Genomic DNA, 26,821 nt, shown 5'->3' on the forward strand with positions numbered 1-26,821 from the left:
CCCCTCCCTCTCAACACCTGTGTCTTCCCACACCCACAGGTCAGAGGACACCCACCTCCCAACCTCACCACGAGCCAGCCCAGAGCCAGAAGCCAAAAGTAGTGAACCTGAGGATGGTGGGACCAGAGGCCCAGACTCCCCTCCAGAGGGAGCCTGGGGGTCCGACAGCAGCTCGGGGAGCCGACCCCTGGACGAAGGTTTGTCCCGCACACCCAGGCTTGCTGCCAGCTCACGACTGACCAGGCTGTGCCCCAGCCCTGCTCGCAGGGTCCTGTCTGAGCTGATGCTGCAATCTGGCCTCCAGACAGAACCCCATCCCCTACCTGCTGAGGCTGGGCGTCCCCGGCCCCCAGCCCCCCTACACCCGGGCCTGAGAGCAGACACCCAGTGGGGGAGGGTGGGATCCAGGGAGGCAGGTTCTGGCTCAGCATGGGAGAATATGTCTCTTGTCAATCCCGTGCAGGGGTGGGTCGGGCCAGGGACCTGGGGTGGAGTAAGCTCCCCATCATAAGAGGTGTGTAAGTAGGGTTGGACGGTCACCCCTCAAGAAGAGCGCAGAGAGGCCCATCATCTTAAGAACCTGGGTCTGGTGGCTGTGGAGCATCAGGAGGTAAGGAGAGAAAAGCTGTCTGAGCCAGTGCCCCAGGGCTCTCAGGGCTCTTCCAGCCCAGCTACAGGCAGGAGTGGACGGGCTGCTGGGTGCCATCCCTCCCACCCGACTTCAGAGCCCCTACTGCCCCTGCCTCGGGCACCAGGACGACTGTGACGATAATGACACCACACACACACACACACACACACACATCATCAGGAAATTCCCACAACGAAAAACAAATCATCAATACTGAAAACACACATAATCAAAAAGTCATGGACCAGTCACCTCAACCCTGTTCTCTTGGGTCTGGGACACTTTTTATTGAGACAAAACAGAATGGCCCTGCACCCACCCAGCTGGGTGTCCAAAATCAGGACACCTGAGCCAGTGGTTCCCAAACCTGCCAGCTGCCCAGGATCACCCAGGAGCCTCATGAAATGCAGGTGCCCAGGGACTTCCCTGGTGGCGCAGTGGTTAAGAATCCGCCTGCCAATGCAGGGGACATGGGTTCGAGCCCTGGTCCAGGAAGATCCCACATGCCGCGGAGCAACTAAGCCCGTGCACCACAACTACTGAGCCTGCGCTCTAGAGCCCGCGAGCCACAACTACTGAGCCCGCGTGCTGCAACTACTGAAGCCCATGCGCCTAGAGCCCATGCTCCGCAACAAGAGAAGCCACCGCAATGAGAAGCCCGTGCACAGCAATGAAGAGTAGCCCCCACTCACCGCAACTAGAGAAAGCCGGTATGCAGCAATGAAGACCCAACACAACCAAAAATTAAAAATAAATAAGCAAATAAATTTATTAAAAAAAAAGAAAGAAAGAAATACAGGTGCCGAGGCCCACCCCCAAGCTGCTGCGTGTGATCCTCTGGGGGCGGGGAGGTGGAGGGTTCCACGGCCGTGCCAGTCAGGACATTGTCCGGGAGTGTCAGGCCATTCGGCCTGAACCGGCTCTAGTTAAAGGGAACTTGCTGCTTCACATAATTCACTTAAAAGCCCAAGAGTGTCAGCAGACCCCATCCCTCCCGGCCTCACCTGCCGTCCTGTGCATGGGCTCCCCTCACACTGACAAGGCGGCCCCCAGCAGCTCAGACCCACGCCCTCCAGGCCCCAGGCTGGAGGAACAGCGGTGTCACCCTTCCCTGGAAGTTTGAGTCAAGTTCTGGCCCGACTCTCCCTGGCTACGCTGGATCCCTGGCCCTGCCTGCACCAGTCATGTGGCTCAGTGGTCTGCGCTCTGACCGGCCAGGCTGGACTCACATGTCCCCCGAGCCAGGGTGGAGTGGAGGTGCCCCCGGAGACGGGGCCTGACGCCGGGCAGCCGGACCCCAGGCGGGCACGACACAGCCCGGGGTTTCTGACGCCCATTCCGGCTGGAGTGCACCAGGAGGCATGGCCACGTCGGGGAGCATATGGAGTCACACGTGTGACACCCCTCCCTGCACATCCCTGGGCGTTGGAAGCACGCGGTCCCTGAGAGCTGAAGGTCGGTTCACGGGGCGCCCGAGCCCTGCAGAGCCCCGGCCCAGCCCCAGAGAGGGTCTTGGCCCCCTTGGCTGGGATCACCGTGTCCTCAGTGGGAAATAACACGCCCGTTGAGGGCACAGATGGGCCCTGGCTTCTCAGCAGAGAAGAGAGGAGGGCTCCTCGCTCCCAGTGTCCCCGTGTGAAACCCAGGGAGGGGGTCCCGGGCCAGGCACACGGGAGGGGGCCGCACGGCACAGGCCAAGGGGGTGGGAGAGCCGCTGTCTGGCGGAGGGGGTTGGGGACCAGGAGGGGAGATGGCACCAGGGCCTCTCTCCCCTCCCCCCGCCCCCCCCCCAGGAGAGCTGCCTGCTTCCCCTCCCTCTGTCCCTTACCTGCAGCCCGTGCTTCTCCAGCAGCGGACGAGCAGCTGTTCCGCTCGGTCGAGGGCCAGGCCGCCTCTGACGAGGAGGACGACAATGGGAAGTGGCAAGAGGCGCAGCGGCCACCGGCTGAGGTCAAGGCCCTGCTGGCCGGCCTCTCCAGCTGCGGCAGTGGGTGCGTATGCTGGTGAGGACGGCAGGACCGGGCGCCGGGGGGCCGGGCTCTCCCAGTCGTCCTGGAAGCGCAGGGCGGCCCCTCCATGCAGTGACAGACCCTGATTCACGTCCAGGCTGGGTCACCTCCCTGCCCTCTGACGCTCTGTCCCCTCATCTGTTGCGGGAGGGGAGAAGACGGCCCCCGGCATGGGTGAGGGTGAAATGAGACGAGCCAAGGCACAGTTCCTGGTGGTTTAATTCCCACTGATTCTCACTGCCTTGGCCGTGGTCCCAGGACCTGCCCCGAAGCTCTAGTGGGACCCTCAACACATTGGTCCCTTTCCTAACCCACTGCTCCTGACACCTGGGGCGCCCCGGCCAAGTCGCCCAACTTCTGAGCCTCAGTCTTCCTGTCTCTCAGATGGGACAGTAACACCTGTCGGGCAGAGGTTTTGTGAGGATTCTCCATCGAGGATGTAAAATGCCCCACGGGTGCCCGATCCCAGCAGGTACTCCACTGGGGGGCGGCCTTGACTTTTTAAATTATATTGTAAAGTTCGGTTGATTTTCCAGGGTCATTGTTATCACCAACCCTTTAAGTCAACAAACATATACTCAGCACCTACTCTGTGCCAAACAAATTTGGGGGCACCGGGAAAACAGCACTAACCAAGACAGGCCCTCTGCCCTGGAGCCTCTGTTCCAGTGAGTGGTGACAGGTGTGAGGGAGAGGCGGGGCAGGGGCAGGACATGCTGCGAGGGCCTCTGAGAAGGTGCTGTTTGAGCACAGCCCTGAAGGAAATGAGGGAAAAGCATTCCAGGCAGAGGGAACAGCAAGTGCAAAGGCCCAGAGGCATGTAGGAGGGGCCATAAGGAGCCTGCGGTGGCTGGAGTAGAATGAGTGAAGGTGGGTGGGAGGAAGGTCGGGAGGTCACGGGGCAGAGTGGGCGAGGCCTCTGGCTTTTGCTCTGATGAGATGAGGGGCCACGGGGGTGGGTGAGCAGGGGGTGCCACAGCCCCGCTTAGCTTTCAGGGGAGACAGACTTGGTAATAACACCCCCCCCCCAGGCTGGAGCAGACTTTGGAAAGCAGCTCCCTCAGTGCTGGCACTCTCCTTCACTGCAGGTGTGATGACCAGACGGCCAAGAAGCTCATGACCTACTTCACCCACTTTGGCAGTGCCGACCATGCCCGTGCCCTGGGGGAGCTGGAGCAGCTGGGGACCCAGGGCTGCAGTGGGAAGACCCTGGGGACACCAGGGGAGGAGGTCAGCTGAGTCCCACAGGCTGAGAGCTGGACCAATGCTAGAGTCTCTCACAGGCGGAAGAACTGAGGGATCTCAGCCAAGGGCTATGCCCCATTCACAGATGCGTAAACCAAGACTCAGAGAGAAGATGATTTAGATCTAATGAAGAATATTTTGGTTGCAAGTGAAAGGATACATCTCAGATTAGCTCGAGTGAAAAACAGGAATTTATTAGAATACGGAGCTGGGAGAACAGTTTCAAAAGAACAGCTAAGATGAGCTTCAGGCACTTCAGCTTCCTAAGATAGATCCAGGGACTCAGGTTGCCTCCACCTATCTGCTCTGTGTTTTTCTGGGTGCTGACCTCACTTTCCCCTACTTCAGAGGGGCTTGCTCCATGTGGCGGGGGAAGGGAAGGTAGGACCACAGGCAGCTCTAGGCTCCCATCAGCCCACTGAAGAAACCCCAGGGGAACAATAATAGCCGAGTACATTAAATCCCAGGGAAGAACTCCAATGGTCCAGGATCAGTCATGTGCCCATGCCAGGGCCAATCCCTGTGGTAGGCGGGCAGGGTCCCATGACTGGCAGCTCCATCAAAGTCAGATGAAATGGAAGAGGGACACTTCCCTCAAGGAAAGTTAGTGAGTTTGTTGTGGAGGAGGAGGGTGGCGCTGGGCAACACCAAGAGAGGTGTCTCCATCTCAACAAGACCACTTAGCATTTTTTTTCTCATCTGTCTACACCATGGCAACTTCCCTGTTGCATAGTAATCAAACATAGAATGCTATGGAAAGTTATTATTTCACTAAGCCCTCTAGCACAATGCACTTTTGCAAACTGATTTTGATGAAAGAGTTTTATATTTATATACCTGAAATTCTAAATCCGTACTGTTTTGTTTTGTTTTGTTTTTTAAACATATCTGTGATCTGATACAGTTCCAAAGGGCATAGCGACCACTCCTTTCTAATTAAATCTCAAACAGGCGGCTGGGGAGCTCAGTTCCTGAGAGCCACAGACCATGTTCCCAGGCCTCCTCTCTCCTGCCCGAAGCTGAGCGTCCAATGGCACCATGCCTTCGGCTGCTTCTCTTTCCCTCCATCGGTGCTAAGAGAGGGGGCTGCCTCACTCCTGCCATCCCTGCTTTAGAAGGCAGGTGGCCATGCAACATTTTGCGACCTCCCCCCATCCACCCTCTGGTATTTTGATGGGATCGACAGCGTCAGTGCCCCCTGGCCAGGGGTGGGCCAGTGACTGTGGCTGGGCCGGTCGGGCCCCTCTCCTGGGGCTCTCTGTCCCGAGCGGCGGGGGTGGGAGGGGAGTGGCTGGAGAGCGTTCTCAGCTGCAGCACCCGGACAAGAGGCTTGAGATGTTTCTGCTGCCTCGTCCTGAGGTTCTCCAGCTTCCTGTCTGTTCTGGGAACAAGGTACTAGCCTGCCAGTGAATTCCCCTTCTGTTCAAACTAGCCAGATCGGTTTTTGTTGCTTGCAGCCAAAAAACTTCAAAAAGAAAAAGCAGATGGATAGAGAAGAGAAGGGAGGATGGAGTCCTTCCACCAGAAAAGGAAGGATGTGTATTCTTACATCAGCCTGACTCACTGTGTGGCCTTAGGCCCGGCATTCAGCTTCTCTGGGCCTCGGTGCCATCCCTGGGGAGACGGTGGGGCTTCTATCTGCCTGGCCACCTGGCAGGCTTGGCAGGGGGGCCAGATGAGATGGCCTCTGTGAAAGGGTCAAGGCAGACCATGGGCCCCGCCTGGGGATGGTGCTGTGAGTATGGGGCAGAGGGCAGCAGGGTGGGCGCTGAGCCCGTTGGTCCCCACAGGCGGAGCTGCAGCAGCAGGTCGATGAGAACGAGTGCCTGAGGCTGGAGCTGCAGATGGTGGAGACAGAGAGGGTGCGGCTGTCCCTGCTGGAGGAGAAGCTGGAGGACGTGCTGCAGCTCCTGCAGAGGCTCCGGGACCTGGTAGGCTCACGGAAGCTGGCACAGCCAGGGCAGGGGAGGAGCTTGGGGTGCGGGGCTGGGGAGCCCGGCCTGTGTCGGGGACTGGCTCTGAGCTCTCCCCACGTGGGCAGGTGTCATCTCTACTTCCAGATGCAGAAAGAGCTCAGGGAAGCTAATCCAAAAAAAGGGGAGGCTCTCTCATTCATTTTATGAAGCTAATATAACTTTGATCTCAAAACCAGAGGACAATAAATAAGAAAGGAAAATGATAAGCTACTGTCGTATTTAAATATGGATGCAAAAATATTAAATAGCATATTAGTAAACCAAATCTGGCAGTGTTTAAAGACATGCAATATGACTAAGTTGGATTTATCCCAGGAATTCAAAGAGGATTCAAGATCAAACATCTATTAACACAGTACACCACAGTGCAGATTAAAAGGAGAAAAACCACGTGTTCATCTCAATAGATGAACAGTCAGTAACAGCTCCTCTTATTATAAAACCTCTTGGCAAGTTAAGAACAGGAGGGATCGTCCTTAATCAGATTAGGAGTCTCAGCCAACTGCCTCTCACAAACCTCACACTTATTAGTGAAATGTTAGAAGGAATCCTTCTAAAAATCAGAATCAAGACAAGCATGCCTGTCATCACTGCTTGTGCCACATAGAGGTTCTAGCCAATGCAGTAAGACAAGAAAAAGAAAGGATGTGGGCTTCCCTGGGGGCGCAGGGGTTAAGAATCCGCCTGCCAATGCAGGGGCCATGGGTTCGAGGCCTGGTCCGGGAAGATCCCACATGCCACGGAGCAACTAAGCCCATGCACCACAACTACTGAGCCTGCACTCTAGAGCCTGCAACCCACAACTACTAAGCCCACATGCCACAATTACTGAAACCCGCGCACCTAGAGCCCGCACACCGCAACAAAGACCAGCCCCCACTCACCACAACTAGAGAAAGCCCGCACAAAGCAACGAAGACCCGACACAGCCAAAAATAAATAAATAAATAAATAAATAAATAATAAGAAAAAGAAAGGATGTAAGGACTCGAAAGGAAGAAACAAAGTGATTAGTAATTATGTATCACATTTATCCACACAGAATACCGAAGAGAATCTAAAGGCAAATTATTGTGATTCTTTGGCAAGGTGCCCAATGTTTTAAAAAATCATAACACAGAAATCAATATTTCTAAATAGCATCAGCAAACCATTTAAAAATTTTTCTTAAGAGACACTAACTTAGCCAGGATTGCACAGCCACTATGAGATGGAAGTAGGATGTGAACACAGGTCTTCAGGGTTTGAAGTGGGCTCTGCCTGTGCTTCAGGCTGCCCAGGATGTAGGGCTACCGAGGCCCAGCCTGATGTGACACAGCCTGGGAGAGTGGCAAGTGGCAGCCCTGCACCTGTGGGCTGTGAGGGTAGTGGTTCCCAGCACAGCTCTGGGCCATGGAGCCTGAGGGCAAATGCTGGTTCTTCCATCTCCCAGCTGGGTGGCTTTGGGCAGATTTCTCATTTTCTCAGCATTGCTTTTTTTTTTTTAATTTTTTAAATATTTATTTATTTATTTTTGGCTGCGTTGGGTCTTCGTTTCTACGCGCGGGTTTTCTCTAGTTGCGGCAAGCGGGGGCTACTCTTTGTTGTGGTGCACAGGCTTCTCACTGTGGTGGCTTCTCTAGTTGTGGAGCACGGGCTCTAGGCACACGGGCTCAGCAGTTGTGGCTCACGGGCTCTAGAGCACAGGCTCAGTAGTTGTGGCACACAGGCTTAGTTGCTCTGCGGCATGTGGGATCTTCCCAGACCAGGGCTCGAACCCGTGTCCCCTGCATTGGCAGGCGGATTCTTAACCACTGCGCCACCAGGGAAGTCCCCAGAATTGCTTTTTTCACTGCTTCAAATGAGAATAAAAGAAGCTCTTTCAAGGATTAAAGGAGCTGATGCATCATCTCTGTTCACAGTCATTTCCCAAGTGCCTACTTGGGCCCAAGGACAGTAATCTGTAAGCACGTGATCTTTGAAGAAATGGGTCCTGCGTGCTGCTCCGTCACCCACCTAGAGTCTGGGCAGTGTGGCCACCCTAGGGGTGGGGGCCAGGGAGGGACCATGGGCAGGGGTACTCTATCTGCCACAGGGAGCCACACAGAAGCTCTCAAGGGCCACCAAGTGCCACCCGCCCTCCATTTCTTTTTAAGAACATATCGAAAAGAGCCCTGGGGAAGATTTTGCTGAGCACACTGGACGCTTGCAGGGACCCTGCACATGGTAGGTGAGCCCCCTGACCCCATCTTCCAGAGCCTGGCTGCAGCCGGAGGGCATCCTGACCTAGCACCTCTGTCCTAAGTGTCTGGGCTGCAAAATGCCACCTCATTCCTGCCCTGCCCACCTGCAAAGGGTACATTCAGGAACAGGCTTCAGGAAGCTGAAGGTGCTATTTGACAAGAGCAGGGAGCAGACACCCCAGGGAAAAGGCCCAACAGAAGCCAGTGTGGCCAGACCCCGAGGGAGCCAGGCAGTTCCCTGTGGGCAGTTTAGACTCGCCCACAGTCCTGGGCTTACTGCAGAGGAAGGGCTGTTATCATACCCATTCCACAGATGGGAAGATGGAGGCACAGAGAGGCCAAGGGCCAGCTGTGCCAAGACCTCAGTTCTCTCCCTTAAGCACTAGGTCACGTGGCCCCGTTGTTTAGACAAAGTTCAGGGCAGCAGAATCTCATCAGTGCCAGCTTGTGCCTGATGAAATCAGGAGGAGCAAGGCCGGCTCCTGTCTGACAGGGCCTCACAGGCTGACGGGGAGACAGACTGGTGATGAGCATTTGCTCGCTGGCCTCACTGGGCACCGCTGGGCAGGGGTCAGGTATGTCCAGTGCCCTGAATAGTCCCTGGCACCAAGGAGGAGGTCAGAAACTGTGCATTAGAAGGTCCCTTCCCCAGGGTCCTCAGTGGGAGAGGAGCAAGAGGGGGGCACAGCTGAACAGGGCTGGGGAGGGCCCAGGGAGGAGGGGGAGCAGCTCTGTGGGCCAGAGGGAGCAGACTGACCCGCCCTGCTGCCCACTCTTTCTTTCCAGAGGGGACGTCTGGCCCCTCAGCCATGCTGGATGCCCTGCACCGAGCTTTGGCTGGCTGTGAGCTCCTGCGTAGAGAGCCCTCGGCACCAGCCTCTGCAGCTCCAGCACTCAGCAACTCCCTCCTCATCTCCTGCTGAGGTTGCTAGCCCAGTCTGTGGGCCCCCTGGGCAGCCTGGCCACCATCAGACCAGCCTCGAGGAACAGCCTGGCCACCATCACATCCTCAGAACCCTGGAGGTGCAGCCTCCTTCTGAGACTGGCCCAAGTTCAGAGCCCGGCAGCCATCCCTTCCTTGGGTTCCTCCCAGATTCCCTTGCAGCCCCTGCATTCCTGCTGCCAGGGTCCACACTGCCCTACGGTTGCTGGATCAGCCTGTACCTGCTGCAGTCTCCCCTGCCCTTGGAGTGGAGCTGCACACTCTCCTGCCAGGTCCAGTCCAGAATCCCTTCCCTGGGCTCCCAGGGTCTCCTCTCCTTCCTCCCCACAGCATGCCTGCCGCAGGGACTCTGTGTCCCCCGGTCCACCAGGGAAACTACTCATGCCTCAGGAATTGTGGAAGGTCAGGCAGGGCTGGGGGAACTCCAAGGGGGGCAGCGTGATCACTGCAGGCTTCCTGGTGGAGCTGGCCTTGAACGAGCTCTAGAAGAGGGATAGGATTTAGATAGGCAGAGAGGAGGGAAGGGCATTTCATGTGAGGTAACAGCGAGAGCACAAGTGTGGTACCAGAAAGGGCCCCCATTAGTACAGAACCCAGAGCCCCTCTTTCCTGAGCACACAGTAGGTACCAGGCCTCATGGGGTCACAGGAAAGAGCAGGACAAGCTGCCTGGTCTCATCTACCTTAAACTCTCGTAGGGGAGACAGATACGTTGGCAAGTAGTGCAACGCGGCTGAAATCCGGGCTACCCTGAGGTAGAAGAGAGGGTTCTTAATTAAAACTGCAAACTCCAAAGCTATGTAAGAATGTGAAGGCATATGAGAATATACGAAAATTAAAATTTTTGTGTATACAAAAAACTCCACAAATAAAGTCAATTATCAAAGGTAATGGTTTGATAATATTTTTATTAAAAAAAAAAAAAAGAAGAGAGGGTTCTGAGAGCTCAGCCGAGAGGGATCAGTTCGAACCAAGGAGGATGAAGCACTACAGAGATGGCAGGACGAGGGCAGATGCCTGGCAGGGACGGGGGCGCCTGGCAGGGACGGGGCAGGTCAGGGGGGCCTTGATGACAGCCGAGGGTTTAGGACTCCATCCCCCAGGCAATGGGGGCCCTGGAGGGTTCTGACCTGCCTCCCAGAGGGTGGAGCAGAGGGGAGGAGACAGGAGGCTACAGGACTCTGGGAGCAAGGGGTCGCCAGGGGGCTGGAGCAGAGTCATGGGGACACAGAAGGGGAACCGTGGGGGAGGGAGATCAGGGGAGCCCGGGACCAGCAGGCACTCCTGGGCAGGAGCCACAGGGAGGGCTGGAGGACAAAGCCCAGCCTCGTGTCTTCTACGAACCTCATCTCATTGGAGGCAAGTTTATAATGTGGACTAGGATGTAGAAGTGCCCAGAGAGGCTGGATGAGCTACCCAGCAACACACAGCAAATTAGCATCCAAGACTGGACTGAGGCCTGTTTTCTAACCTCATATCTCACACAATTCCTACCACTTCCAGCTGTCTCTGGCTAGGAAACCCCAGGCTTGGGGTCTGGATTAGTTATGGTACAGGCTAAACCACCCTGATAAAAGAGATCCCGATATACTCTGGGTCAAACAGGATAGAACTCTCTCTCCTGTAACAGTCCAGAGGCGAGTGGTCCTGGTTGACAGAGCAGCTCTGCTCCATGGAGTCACGCAGGGATCAAGGTTCCTTCCACTTTGTTGCTCTGCCTTGCCCTAGGGTGTCATCCTCCTTTGCATGGTGGAAGCCAATTCACCAGCATCGCATCTGCCCTCCACAGGAAGGAGGAGAGAGGAAGGGAAGGGTCAGGCACTCTGGCTCACATCTCCTCTACTCTCATCCCGTTGGCCATACCTAGCTGCAAGGGATGCTGGGAAATATCATCTATAGCTGGGAAACCACGTATCCAGCTAATGCTAATATTATTAAAAGAAAAAAGGCAACCAACTGGACCAGGGCCAGCCACGCCCACCAGACCACCCACAGTAGTCAGCCTGCCACAACAGAAGGACCTATGCAGTCCACATAGGGGACACCCTATGGCATATAGCCTGGCTGGAGGAGAGTGCATTGCTGGGACACATAGGACATCTCCTACAAAAGGCCGCTTCTCCAAAGTTGGGTAATGTAACCAACCTACCAGATACATAGAAATAAAAATAGCAAATTAGGCAATAATGAGGTGACAGAGGAATGTGTTCCAAATGAAGGAATAACATAAAACCCCAGAAGAGTTAAGTGAAGCGGAGATAGGCAATCTCCCCAAGAAAGAGTTCAAGGTAATGATCATAAAGATAATCAAAGAACTCAGGAGAAGAATAGATGAACAGAGTGAGAAGTTAGAAGTTTTTAACAAAGAGTTAGAAAATATAAAGAACCACCAAACAGAGATGAAGGATACAATAAATGAAATGAAAAACATACAGTGGAAGGAATCAACAGTAGATTATATGATACAGAGGAACAGATCAGCGAATTGGAAGAGAGTAGTGGAAATCACTGAAGCTGAAGAGAAAAAAGAACAGAAATGAAAACGGTTTAAGAGACCTCTGGGATAACATCAAGTGTACTCACATTAGCATTATAGGGGTCCTAGAAGGAAAAGAGAAAGAAAAAGGGACAGAGAATTTATTTGAAGACATTGTAGCTGAAAACTTCCCTAACCTGGAAAAGGAAACAGACATTCAGGTCCAGGAATCACAGAGAATCCCAACAAGAGCAACCCCAAAAAGGACCACACCGAGACACATTCTAATTAAAATGGCAAAAATTAAAGATAAAGAAAGAACATTAAAAACAGCAAGGAAAAGCAACAAGTTACATACAAGGGAACTCCCATAAGGCTATCAGCTGACTTTTCAGCAGAAGCTCTGCAGGCCAGAAAGGAGTGGCACAATGTATTTAAAGTGATGAAAGGGAAAAACCTACACTCAAGAATACTTTACCAGGCAAGACTCTCATTCAGATTTGAGGGAGAGATCAAAAGTTTTACAGCACCACCCAACCAGCTTTACAAGAAATGTTCAAGAGACTTCTCTAAGCAAAAAAGAAGAGACCACAACTATAAACATGAAAATTATGAAAGGAAAAAACTCATTGGTAAAGCAAATATACACTAAAGGTAGTAAATCAGCCACATACAAAGCTAGTAGGAAGGTTAAAAGACAAAAGTAGTAAAATCTATATCCACAGTAAGCAGTTAAGGGATACACAAAAACACGTAAAATGTGATGTCAAAAACATCACAGTGGGAGTTCTCTGGTGGTCCAGTGGTTAAGACTCCGCGCTTCCAAGACAGGGGGCGCAAGCTCCATCCCTGGTCAGGGAACTAAGATCCCGCATGCCATGCAGCAAGGCCAAAAAAAAAAAAAAAGTCACAGTAATTATGAGGGGAGGGGAGTACAAATGCAGGGATGTTAAAATGTGTTTGACATTAAAAGGTCAGCAACTTAAAATAATCACACATATATAGATTGCTATATATAAACCTCATGGTAACCTCAAACTAAAAATCTATAATAGATACACGCACAAAAAGAGAAAGGAATCTAAATACAACACTAAAGATAGTCATCATATCATAAGGGAAAAGAAGAATGAGGGAACAAAAACCCCAAAACAATTAAACAAAGTGTCAATAATTACATGCCTATCAAAAATTACTTCAAATGTAAATGAGCTAAATGCTCCAATCAAAAGACAGAGTGGCTGAATGGATATAAAAACGTATATATGCTGCCTACAAGGGACTCACTTCAGATCTAAAGAGACACACAGACTGAAAGTGAGGGGATGAAAAAAGACATTCCATGCAAATGGAAATCAAAAGAAAGTTGGGATAGCAATACTTACATCAGACAAAATAGATTTTAAAACAAAGACTGCAAGAAGAGACAAAAAAGGACATTACATAATGATCAAGGGATCAATCCAAGAAGATATAACAACTGTAAATATGCACCCAACATAGGAGTGCCTAAATACATAAAGCAAATATTAACAGACATAAATGGAGAAATTGACAGTAACAGAATAATAGTAGGGAATTTTAACACCCCACTTACATCAATGGACAGATCATCCAGACAGAAAAAAAACAATAAGGAAACACTAGCCTTAAATGACACATTAGAACAGATGGACTTAAGAGAATGTGTAGGTCAGTCCATACAAAAACAGCAGAATATACTGCTTATCAAGTGTACATAGAACATTCTCCCTGATAGATTACGTGCTAGGCCACAAAACAAACCTCATCAAATTTAAAAAACCTGAAGTTGTATCACGCATCTTTTCTGACCACAAAAGCTAAGAAATCAACTACAAGGGAAAAAACTGCAAAAAAACACGAACATGTGGAGGCTAAACAATATGCTACTAAACAACCAATGAATCACTGAAAAAAAAAAGTCAAAGAGGAAATAAAAAATACTTGGAGACAAATGAAAACACAACGATCCCCCCCCCACCACAAAATCTATGGAACACAATTATACTCCAATAAAGATGTTTAAAAAAATCTATGGAACACAGCAAAAGCAATTCAGAGAGGGAAGTTTATAGTGATACAAGCCTACCTTAGGAAAAAGAAAAATCTCAAACCAACCATCCTAACTTTATACCTAGAGGAACTAGGAAAAGGAGAACAAAACCTAAAGTTAGAAAGAAATCATAAAGATCAGAGTGGAAATAAATGAGACTGAGACTGAAAAAAAAATAGAAAAAAATCAATGAAACTAAGAGCTCGTTCTTTGAAAAGATAAATATTGATAAACCTTTAGCCAGACTCATCAAGGAAGAAAGAGGGCCCAAATCAATAAAATCAGAAATGAAAAAGGAGAAGTTACAACCTACACCACAGAAATACAAAGGAGCATAAGATATTACTACAAACAACCATACACCAATAAAATGGACAACCTAGAAAAAAATGGACAAATTCCTAGAAATGTACAACCTCCCAAGGCTGAACCAGGAAGAAATAGAGAAAATGAACAGACTAATTACCAGTGCTGAAATCTGAAACTGAATCAGTAATTAAAAGAAAAAAAACTCCCAACAAAAGTCCAGGACCAGATGGCTTCACAGGTGAATTCTACCAAACATATAGAGAAGAGTTAAACATCTATCCTTCTCAAACTATTCCAAAAAATTGCTGAGGAAGGAATGCTTCCAAATTCACTCTATGAGGCCAGCATCACCCTGGTACCAAAACCAGACAAAGATAACACACACACACACACAGAAAAGACAATTATAGGCCAGTATCACTGATGAACATAGATGAAAAAATCCTCAACAAAATATTAGCAAACCGAATCCAACAATACATTAAAAGGATCATACACCATGATCAGGTGGGATTTATCCCAAGGATGTAAGGATATTTCAATATCCACACACAAAAATATCAACGTGATACACCACATTAACAAATTGCAGAATAAAAAAATTGTATGATCGGACTTTCCTGGTGGTGCAGTGGTTAAGAATCTGCCTGCCAATACGGGGGACATGGGTTCGAGCCCTGGTCTGGAAAGATCCCACATGCCGCAGAGCAACTGGGCCCACGCGCCACAACTGCTGAGCCTGTGCTCTGGAGCCTGCAAGCCACAACTACTGAGCCCATGTGCCACAACTACTGAAGGCTGTGCGCCTAGAGCCCGTGCAAGAGAAACCTGCACACTGCAATGAAGAGTTGCCCCCACTCGCCACAACTAGAGAAAGCCCGTGCGCAGCAACGAAGACCCAATGCAGCCAAAATTAATTAATTAATTAATTTTTTAAAAATCATATGATCATCTCAATAGATGCAGAAAAAGCTTTTGACAAAATTCAACATCCTTTTATGATAAAAAAAAAAAAAACTCTCCAGAAAGTGGATATAGAAGGAATATACCTCAACATAATAAAGGCCATATACAATAAGCCCGCAGCTAATATACTCAATGGTGAAAAGGTGAAAGCATTTCCTCTAAGATCAGGGATATCCAGTCTACCACTTTTACTTAACATAGTATTGGAAGACCTAGCCACAGCAATCAGACAAGAAAAAGAAATAAAAGGAATCCAAATTGGAAAGGAAGGGTAAAATTGTCACAGTTTGCAGATGACATGATGCTATACACAGAAAATCCTAAAGATGCCACCAAAAAAACTACTAGAGCTCAATGAATTTGGTAAATTCGTAGATACAAAGTTAATGTACAGAAATCTATTACATTTCTATACACTAAAGATGAACTATCAGAAAGAGAAATTAAGGAAACAATTCCATTTACAATCACATCAAAAAGAATAAAATATAAAATAGGGAGTTCGCTGGTGGCCTAGTGGTTAGGATTTTAGGCTTTCACTGCTGTGGCCTGGGTTCAATCCCTGGTTGGGGAACTGAGATCCCACAAGCCACACGGCGCAGCAAAAAAAGAAGAAGAAGAAAACACCTAGGAGTAAATCTAACTAAGGAGGCAAAAGGCCTGTACTCAAAAAACTGTAAGACACTGATGAAAGAAATCAAAGACAACACAAACAGATGGAAAAGGTTTACCGTGTTCATGGTTGGAAGAATACTGTTAAAATGACCATACTACTCAAGGCAATCTACAGATTCAATGCAATCTCTATCAAATTACCAATGGCATTTTCCACAAAACTAGAAAATTACCAATGGCATTTTACACAAAACTAGAAAATTTTTTTCATTTGTATGGAAATACAAAAGACCCTGAATAGCCGAAACAATCTTGAGAAAGAACAGAGGAGGAGGTACCATGCTCTGTGATTCAGATTATACTACAAAACTACAGTAATCAAGGCAGTATGGTATTGGTACAAAAACAGACACATAGATCAGTGGAACAGAATAGAGAGCCCAGAAATAAACCCACAAACCTATGGCCAATTAATCTACAACAATGGAGGCAAGAATTTACAATGGGGGGAAGAATCTCTTCAATAAATGGGCTGGGAAAACTGGACAGCTGCATGTAAAACAATGAAATTAGAATATTTTCTCACACCATATACAAAAATAAACTCAAAATGGATTAAAGCCTTAAATACCAGGCTGGAACTCCTGGAGGAAAACTCTTAGAGGGATAAAACTCCTAGAGGAAAACACAGGCAGACACTCTGACATAAATCACAGGAATTTTTTGGATCTGTCTCCTAAGGTAAAGGAAAAAAAAACACAAATGGAACCTTTGTTTAAAAGGTCAACTTAAAAGCTTTTGCACAGAAAAGAAAACCATCAACAAAATGAAAAGATAACCTACTGAATGGGAGTAAATATTTGCAAGTGATATAACCATTAAGGTGTTAATATCCAAAATTATGTAAACAGCTCAAACAATTCAAAATTTTTTAAAAACCCAATTTTTAAAATAGGCAGAAGACCTGAATAGACATTTTCCCAAAGACATACAGATGGCCAACAGACATGTGACAAGATGCTCAACACTGCTAATCAGAGAAATGTAAATCAAAACCACAATGAGATATCACCTCACACCTGTTAGAATGGCTACTGTCAAAAAGACCACAAAAAACAAATGTTGGCAAGGACGTGGAGAAAGGGAACCTTTGTACACTGTCGGTGGGAATGTAAATTGGTGCAGCCACTGTAGAAAACAGTATGGAGTTTCCTCAAAAAACTAAAACTAGAACTACCACATGATCCAGCAATTCCACTCCTGGGCTTATATCTGAAGACAACGAAAACAGTAATTTGAAAAGATACATGCACCCCAACATTCATTGCAGCACTATATACAACAGCCAAGACAAGGAAGCAACTTAAGTGCCCATGAACAGCCAACTGGATTAAGATACACACACACACACACACACACACACACACACGCACTGGAATATTACTCCACCATAAAAAAAAGAAACGAAATACTGCCATTTGCAGCAACGTGGATGGACCTAGGGAATATTATGCTTGGTGAAATAAGACAGAAAGACATACTACATGATATCACTCATATTTGGAATCTAAAAAATAATACAAATGAATGTATATGCAAAAACAGACTCACAGATATAAAAAATAAACTTGTAGTTACCAAAGGGGAGAGGGAAGGGGTAAGAAATTATGGAATTACGGATAATTATGGAATTATCAGATACAAACTACATATATATAAAACAAACAAGCAACAAGGATATACTATATAGCACAGGGAATACACCCATTATCTTATAATTATAAGATAATATCTTATAATAACCTATAATGAAATATAATCTGAAAAAATACTTAAACACTATGCTGTACACCTGAAACTAACACAATATTTTAAATCAACTATACTTCAATAAAATAAAAATTAGAGCAGAAATCAATAAAATTAAAAATAGGAAAATAGAGGGAAAAAATCAATGACACCAAAAGCTGATTCTTTGAAAAGATCAATAAAATCAACTAGCCTCTAGGCAGGCTAATTAAGAAAAAGAGAGAAGGGACTTCCCTGGTGGCACAGTGGTTAAGAATCTGCCTGCCAATGCAGGGGACATGGGTTCGATCTCTGGTCTGGGAAGATCCCACATGCTGTGGAGCAACTAAGCCCGTGTGTCACAACTATCGAGCCTGTGCTCTAGAGCCCACGAGCCACAACTGCTGAGCCCGTGTGCCACAACTACTGAAGCCCGCGTGCCTAAAGCCTGAAGAGAAGCCACCTGCAATGAGAAGCCCATACATCACAAGGAAGACTAGCTCCCGCTCGCCAAAGCTAGAGAAAAGCCCACGTGCAGCAACGAAGACCCAACGCAGCCAAAAATAAAAAAGGAAAAAAAAAAGAAAAAGAGAGAAGACACAAATTACTAATATCAGGAATAAAAGAGGCGATCTTACTATAGATTCCATTGACATTGAAAGGATAATAAAGGAAAACTATGAACTCTAAGCCCACAAATCTGAACCTAAATGAAATGAACCAATTCTGTGAAAGACACTATCCGCCAAAACTCACACAAGAAGAAATCTGAATAGACCTATATCTATCAAATAATTGAATTAATAACTAATAACCTTCCAAAAGAGAAAGTACAGGCCCAGATGGGTTCACTGGTAAACTCTACCAAACATTTAAGGAAGAAATTTTTCCAATGCTTTACAATCTCTCCCAGAAGATAGAAGCAGAGGGAATACTTCCTAACTCACTCTATGAGGCCAGCATTACCCTAATACCAAAACTGTACAAAGACATTATAAGAAAAGAAAACTGGGGAATTCCCTGGAGGTCCAGTGGTTAGGACTCAGCGCTTTCACTGCTGTGGTGCAGGTTCAATCCCTGGTCAGGGAACTAAGATCCCGCAAGCCACACGGTGCAGCCAAAAAAAAAAGAAAACTGAAGACAGTATGTCTCATGAACACTGATGCAAAAATCGTCAACAAAATATTAGCAAATCCAATCCAACACTGTATAAAAAGAATTATACACCATGAACAAGTGGGATTTATCCCAGGTATGCAAGGCTGTTTCAACGTTCAATAATCAACTAATGTAATCCATCACATCAACAGGATGAAGAAAAATCACATGATCATATCAATAGATGCGGAAAAGACATTTTAAAAAAAATCCAACATCCATTAATGATTTTAAAAAAACAACTGTCAGCAAACTAGGAATAGAGGGGAACTTCCTCAGTTTGATAAAGAACATCTACAGAAAACCTACAGTGAACATCACACTTAATGGTGAGAAACTAGACACTCCCACTAAGATCAGGAACAAGGCAAGATGTCCCTCTCAGCATTCATCTTCAACATCTTACTGGAAGTCCTAGCTAATGCAAAAGACAAGAAAAGGAAATAAAAGGTGTTATGGACTGAATATCTGTATCCCAACATATGTTGAAACCCTAATCTCCAAAGTGATGGTATTGGAAGATGAGACCTTTGGGAGATGATTAGGTCACAAGGGTGCAGCCCTCAGGATGATTAGTGCCCTTATGAGAACGGACATGGAACATGCTTCCTCTCTCTGTGTCTCCATCATGTGAGGCTACAACGAGAAAAGGGGCCATCTGTAAACCAGGAGGAGGGCCCGACCAAGAACCTGATCATGCTGGCACCCTGATCTCGGACTCCCAGCCTCCAGAACTGTGAGAAATAAATATACTTGTTGTTTAAGCCCCTCAGTATATAGTATCTTGTGACTAAGGCAAAAGGCAATACAGATTAGGAAGGAAGAAACAAAACTGCCTTCATTTGCAGATGACATGATCATCTACATAGAAATCCAAAAAAATCAATGAAAAAGGGAATTAAAAAGCAACTATAGTAAGATTGCAGGATACAAGGTTAATATACAAAAGTCAACTGTTTTTCTAATACCAGCAACAAACAAGTGAAATTTGAAATCAAAACACAATGCCATTTACATTAGCACCGTCAAAAATGAAATACTTAGATATGAATCTAACAAATGTGTACAAGATCTATATGAGGAAAATTAGAAAACTCCAATAAAATAAAGAAATAAATGGAGGGCTTCCCTGGTGGCACAGTGGTTAAGAATCCACCTGCCAATGCAGGGGACTCCTGGTCTGGGAGGCTCCCACATGCCGCGGAGCAACTAAGCCCGTACGCCACAACTACTGAGCCTGCGCTCTAGACCCCGTGAGCCACAACTACTGAGCCCATGTGCCACAAATACAGAAGCCCACGCGCCTGGAGCCCGTGCACCGCAACGAAGAGTAGCCCCCACGCAGCAACAAAGACCCAACGCAGCCAAAAATAAACAAAAAATAAATAAAATAAAATAATAAAATAAATAAATTTATTTTTTTTTTAAATGAAATAAATGGAGGTATAGTCCATGTTCATGGACAGGAAGACTCAATATTGTCAAGATGTCAGTTCAAGTTGATCTCTCCATTCAGTGCATTTCTGATCAAAATTCCAGCAAGTTATTTTGTGGGTATTGACCATCTGATTCTCAAGTTTATATGGAGAGGCCAAAGACCCAGAGTTGCCAACTCAATATTGAAAGAGAAGAACAAACCTGAAGGACTGGCAGTATCAGACTTCAAGACTTAGGACAAAACTACAGTCATCACGACAGTGTGGAATTGTACTACCTCACACTGGTCAGAATGGCCATCATTAAAAAGTCTACAAATAACAAACGCTGGAGAGGGTGTGGAGAAAAGGGAACCCTCCTACACTGTTGGTGGGAATGTAAATTGGCGCAGCCACTATGGAAAACAGTATGGAGGTTCCTCAGAAAACTAAAAATATAACTATCATATGATCCAGCAATCCCACTCCTGGGCATATATCTGAAGAAAACCATAAGTTGAAAAGATACATGCACCCCAATGTTCATTGCAGCACTATTTGCAATATCCAAGACATGGAAACAACCTAAGTGTCCGTCGACAGAGGAATGGATAAAGAAGATGTGGTACATATATACCATGGAATATTACTCAGCCATAAAAAAGACCGAAATAATGCCACTTGCAGCAACACGGATGGACCTAGAGATTATCATACTGAGTTAAGTAAGTCAGACAGAGAAAGACAAATGTCATGTGATATCGCTCATATATGGAATCTAAAAAAAAGGGTACAAATGAACTTATCTACATAACAGAAATAGAGTTACAGATGTAGAAAACAAAATTATGCTTACCAGAGGGTAAGGTGGGGTAGGGATAAAATGGGAGATTGGGACTGACATATACACACTACTATATATAAAACAGATATCTAATAAGAACCTACTGTATAGCACAGAGAACTCTACTCAATACTCTGTAATGGCCTATATGGGAAAAGACTCTAAAAAAGAGTGGATATATGTATACGTATAACAGATTCACTTTGCTGTACACCTGAAACTAACACAACATTGTAAATCCACTATACTCCAATAATTAAAAAAAAATTAGACACAGACCTTACACCCTTCAAAACTTTAAAACCCCTAGAATACAACACAGGAGAAAATCTAGATGACCGTGAGTATGGCTATGATTTTTTAAATACAACAAAGGCATGATCCATCAAAAATGGTTGATAACCTGGACTTTGTTAAAATTAAAAATTTCTGCTCTGGGAAAGACACTGTCAAGAGAATGAACCACAAGACAAGCCACAGACTGGGAGAAAATATTCGCAAAAGACACATGTGATAAAGGACTATTATCCAAAATATACAAAGAACTCTTAAACTCAGTAATAAGAAAACAACCTGATTTTTTTTTTAAATGGGCAAAGACCCTGAACAGACAAACCACCAAAGAAGATACAGAGATGGCAAATATGCAAATGACGAGATGTTCGACATATGTCATCAGGGAAATGCAAATTAAAACAATGAGCTACCACTGCACGCCTGTTAGGATGGCCAAAATCCAAAACATTGACAGCACCAAGTGCTGACAAGGATGTGGAGCAACAGGAACTCTCGTGCCCTCATTGCTGATGGAATGCCAGTTTGCTGGTAGAAATGCCACAAGCCGTAGAACCACTTTGGAAGACAGTTTGGCAATTTCTTAAAAACTAAACATATTCTTACTATATGATCCAGCAATTGTGCTCCTTGGCATTTACCCAAATCAGCTGAAAAGCTATGCCCACACAAAAACCTGCACACAGATGTTTATAGCAGCTTTATTCATAGTTGCCAAATCTTGGAAGTGACCAAGATGTACTTCAGTAGGTGATGGATAAATAAACTGTGGTCCATTCAGACAATGGAATGTTATTCAGTGCTGGAAAGAAATGAACTATCAAGCCATGCAAAGACACAGAGGAACCTTAACTGCATATTATTATGTGAAAGAAGCCCATGTGAAAAGGCTACAAACTGTATGATTCCAACTATATGACATTCTGGAAATGGAAAAACTATGGAGACAGTGAAAAGATCAGTGGTTGCCAAGGGCTGGGTGAGGAGGGAGGGATGAATAGGTGAGGCACAGAGGAATTTAGGGCAGTAAAAATACACTGTATGATACAATAATGCCAGATATACATTGGTCAAAGCCCACAGAAGATACAACCCCAAGCATGAACCCTCATGTAAACTATGGACTCTGGGTGATGCTGTAGGTTCACCAGGTGTAACAAATGCACCACATTAGTTGGGGAGTCTGTGGGGGTCAAGGGGAATGAACTCTGTACTTTCCACTCAGTTTTGCTGGGAACCTAAAACTGATCTAAAAAGTAATGTCTATTAAAAAAAGGAGAAAGGGAGAATGGGCACAGGAGGTCCCTCAGCCACCTTTGGGCAGAGTCAGCCGGGGCGTCAGGTGCCTCCTGGACCCTCAGCCTTGCCGGCCTGCAGCCTGGTGGCCTTCCCTTTTACCCAGCGGGGAGAGGCTGGGACCCCCTCAATCCCAGACCTTGAACTTGGACGTGACCTAAGCACCTGTCTGATGCTCTGCCCTGGCCCAAGGTCAGACTGCCGCTCCCAGCCCAGCGAAGCCTGGCCCAAGGCCTCAGGGTGACGGATCCTGAGAAGACCACGGACTTGCCTGGAGAAAGGCCTGGGTCTGTGACCGACAGAAGCCAGGCGTGGGGTTTCCTCCCACCTCCACCCTGACTGACGAGGATGCTGATTTGGGGCCGTGCCCACGGCCACGCAGCCCAGCCACCGAGCCAGGATTCCGGCCCCGGGCTGGCCGACCCAAGCCCACACTCATGACCACTTACACCCTGTCAGCATGATAAACAGGCAGGGCCTTCACTGGGCACCAAGGCCTGAGGTCACTGACAGGAAAGGGAGTCAAAGGGTACTGTTTCACAGAAAGGTAGGGCCCACCTTTGCTGAGCTGAAGACTGGGGTGATGTCTCCAGGGGAGAAATGTGGAGCCCGGGGAGCTGACATCACGGGAAAACAGGGCTTCCTTCCATCAGAAGCAAAAAAGTGCACAATTCCTGAGTAACTCTCACCAAAAACAGGGCCTGAAAATCAGTCACGACCTGGACCTGGAAGTTTCTCGTCACTTGAGGCTCCCGGGAGCTCCATTAACCAATTATCCCTTCACAGGGCCTCTCAATAAAGCTGTAGAGTTTTCCTGACAGAGGCCTTGCAACAATCGATATTTGAATTTGAAAATTTCCTGTTAAAATGTCTACAAAGTCTCCTTTGAGATATAAAGCCAAATTCTCTTCCCTTTGAGTGTGAGCTAGACTTAGCAACTCACTTTTTTTTTTTTTTTAATTTATTTTATTTATTTTTGGCTGCATTGGGTCTTCGTTGCTGCGCACGGGCTTTCTCTAGTTGTGGAGAGCGGGGGTTACTCTTTGTTGCGTTGCACGGCCTTCTCACTGTGGTGGCTTCTCTTGTTGCGGAGCACAGGCTCTAGGCGCGCAGGCTTCAGTAGTTGTGGCATGCGGGCTCAGTAGTTGTGGCATGCGGGCTCAGTATTTGTGGCTCGCGGGCTCTAGAGCGCAGGCTCAGTAGTTGGGGCGCACGGGCTCAGTTGCTCCGCGGCACGTGGGATCTTCCCGGACCAGGGATCGAACCCGTGGCCCCTGCATTGGCAGGCGGATTCTTAACCACTGCGCCACCAGGGAAGTCCCGTGACTCACTTCTAACAGAGAACGGCGGAATTGCTGGGGTGCTCTCGGACACCAGGGCATGAAAGGCCTGGTCAGCCTCCTAGCTCCCCATGTCAAGAGGATACCCAGGCGCCCTGTGGAAAAGGCCATGTGACAGGACATCAGCATCCTCTGTCAATAGCCAGCAAGGAACCAAGGCCTCCAGCCAACAGCCCAGCTCACATCTCAGAAGCGTGTCCTCCAGCCCAGGTCAGGTCTTTAGATGAGCGTAGCCCCAGCTGAGGTCCTGACTGCAGTATCCAGAACCAGACCTGCCCAGCTAAGCCACTCCCTAGGGCTTGACCCACAGGAACTGAGACCATAAATGAATGCATGTCACTGTTTTAAGCTGCTGGTTTGGGGAATGATGTGTTATGCAGCAGCAAGAGATAACAAATACATTTCCTAGTGAAAAACCATGCTTCCTCAGCACACAGGGTGATTTAGGAGTGTTTTGGCAGGTGTTTAGGTATATTAGTAACCTTAGGAGCCCTGACAGTAATAACCAGCAGGTTAGAAGGAGGGCACCCCAGACACAGAGCCGGCTGAAGGAGCACTCACGGGCACGGAGATACTGGGGGAAGACGCAGGCCTGATGGATCCCCCTGCCACCAGCCGCAGACTGACGCAACACACCCTGGCCAAGGGCATCCTGGGGGCCTGGGGGGCCAGGGGGGCAGGCAGCCAGGAGTCGGGGCGGTGACAGGAAGCGGAGACTGTGCAGCCAAGGCTCCAGCTGCCCGGTGCACGCACCACTGTCCCGCTGGACTTCACTGACAGGACAACGCAAAGGTACAATGATTATGAATTTCAGGACAGTGGCCGCAGAGCACCAAACCCCAAGCCCAGGGCCTTTCCGGGTGGGCCCTGGGCAGCTGCACCGGTGGCAGGCCCTGCAGGGGCCCTGGGTGGGCAGAGGAGGGTAGGGGCAGGCGCGGGGCACGAACCCTGCCGTGTTTCCGGAAGAGGAGAACGGGATAGTTGTGAACAGCCTCCCCGTCCAACACTCTCCTTTTGCCTTTTTCTAGAAAGGCTTCTTTGGGGTTGGTCAAATGGTCTGCAACTCATTAAACGTGTTTTCTAGGAAATTCTAACTAATGTCCTCTCTCACCTTCTGGCAACAAAATCATTCTGTTGGCCTGGAATTGCCTCCCCCCTCCCCCCCTCCCCGACCCGGGCCATGAAAACGTCTTGTAGTTTCACACTCTCACCGCCAGGTAGCGACGGCTCGGAGGGAAGGTGAGCGGGTCCAAACGCTCAAAGCAGGTTCGGGCGTGGTGGGGGAGGTTTTGACTCGCTTCAGTTCCCTCCTTGGTGATGTGCCATGTCCCCCCACCACCTGTGCTCCTACCGACTCTACATTTGCCCTAGAATCAGCTCACTTTTTAAAGTTACGTAAATGACCTTAAGAAGTAAAGTGTGTGTTCTACGTTAGCGGAGACAGCGGCCTTACCTGCCCTGCAGAGGCGGAAGCACGACGTAAGTTCACGGAAGATACGGCGACGTTGTTCGCTTCCGACCAGGTGTGTTTGCTGAGCCTGAGGAGACCAGCGCGGGGAGGCCCGTGTCAGGGCTGCAGGCCGCGTCCCGACACGGAAGCCCTCCGACTCCGGGGGCAGCGCAGGGGCTTCCGGCCACCCCTGCGCCTGAGGAGGCCGGCTCCGAGCAGCTCTCGGTCAACGCCGGCCGCGCTCAACCCCCACGCTTCATTCTCCCCACTTTACAGACGAGCAAACTGAGGCAGAGGGAGGCTGAGACTCTCCCAGACCACAGAGCTGGCGCGAAGCACACCGGGCTCGGGAGCCAGGCGTAGCCCCCCAGCCCAGCCCCACACAGCCCTGTTGATAGAGGCGCGTGTCTGCAAAGACGCAGTGAGTGACAGTCGCCCACGTGCGCTGAGACGCCAGGTTTGCAGCAGAGAGAGGGCTCATTCATGAGCCGCCAACGGAGAAGACGGGAGAGCAAACCTCAAATCCGCCTCCCGGAAGGCGAGGGGCTGGGGTATCTATGGGATAAAGCTGAGGCTGCGGAGGAGGGAACGGTGATTGGACAGAAGAAAAAGGTGCGGTGCGGTCCTTCCGCTCCAGGCTTCTTCATGGGACGCATGCTCAGAAAAAGGCCTAGTTAGCATCTTCGGAGGGTGGAGTTTGGGGCCTCTGATGTCAAAGGTCAGGGAGCGGACACTCGCGCAGGCCCTGTTGGAGGGTCGGTGGTCCTAACCAGTCTTAACCAGCTCGAGCTCAAACTGGACACAGATGACTCCAAGTTCCTGCGAAACAACTCAGGGAAACATCTTTTTTAGGCTCCAGGCGGCCTGGAGGAGGTGCAAGGGTTCCAGAGAATCCGTGGGGGCAGGTTACAGGTGTGATGTATCTAGGTGACGATCGCCCTCAGACAGAAGCAGGGTTTCTGCTTCTGCGAGAAGGAAGAATGGCTTCAGGGGGATAGTGAAGGGTCCTGGGTCCGGGGGATAGTGAAGGGTCCTGGGTCCGCGGGATAAAGGTCTTCCTCCGCGTCCTCCCTTATAACACAGTGAACGGACTAAGGTTCCGCCTCCAGGTCATGGCAGGGGAAAGGGGGCTCTGCCCCTTGTGTTTCTCATTATTTAGGTCTTAGGCACGTACCGCCTGAAACCGCCAAAGAGCCCTGCCCAACTTTCAGTCGCACCTGCTCTGTGAACAGCGCCCAGGACACTTCCCGTGTGGCCACCATGGTCCCCCGGAGCTGTTGGGCTCGTGGGCAGACACACAGCAAACAGCAGCACCACTTACTCTGCTGGGGGAGCGGTCCAGGAGAGCTTCCTGGAAGAGGTCATGCCCTAGGTGGATCTGAAAGGATGGAGAGTGCCAGGTGGAGTTTAGGGGAGGGTTCCAGAAAGAGAACGGCCTGTGGTGGGGAGAGGGGACGAGGATGACCTGCTATGAAGCTTCCAGTTACAAGGCAATGACAGGGGAGGCTGGAGACGAGGCCAGGGAGGACCCTGCTGAGGAGCTGATTTTAACCTGAGGACACTGAAGATGAGGTCAAACCTCTGTCACCAGAGGCGGAGCCCTGCACCCAGGAGACAGCCGTCCTAGAGAGAAGCGGATTGGCTGGAACCAGAGGAGACATGGTCCACAAGGCTGACAAATGCTTCTTACACCTGCTCTGTGCCAGGCACCGGTGTGTCCTAAACAGCGGTTACCCTTCTGAAGTTCACATCCAGTGGGAGGAGACATTTC

General features: G+C 48.6%; 1 protein-coding gene across 1 annotated transcript in view; it reads left to right on the forward strand.

The window, feature by feature from the left end:
* EFCC1 (EF-hand and coiled-coil domain containing 1) overlaps positions 1–9,884 on the forward strand; it is a 32,854-nt gene extending 22,970 nt beyond the window's left edge. The window contains exons 3-8 of the mRNA XM_061195612.1: positions 40–197; positions 2,466–2,634; positions 3,729–3,870; positions 5,676–5,816; positions 7,997–8,066; positions 8,870–9,884. Coding sequence (XP_061051595.1) covers positions 40–197; positions 2,466–2,634; positions 3,729–3,870; positions 5,676–5,816; positions 7,997–8,066; positions 8,870–9,006 — 817 coding nt within the window. The 3' untranslated portion in view covers positions 9,007–9,884. The remainder of the gene's footprint in view (positions 1–39; positions 198–2,465; positions 2,635–3,728; positions 3,871–5,675; positions 5,817–7,996; positions 8,067–8,869) is intronic.
* The last annotated feature ends 16,937 nt before the right edge of the window (positions 9,885–26,821 follow it).

This window comes from Eubalaena glacialis, chromosome 7, assembly GCF_028564815.1.
Source record: "Eubalaena glacialis isolate mEubGla1 chromosome 7, mEubGla1.1.hap2.+ XY, whole genome shotgun sequence".
NCBI lineage: Eukaryota > Metazoa > Chordata > Mammalia > Artiodactyla > Balaenidae > Eubalaena > Eubalaena glacialis.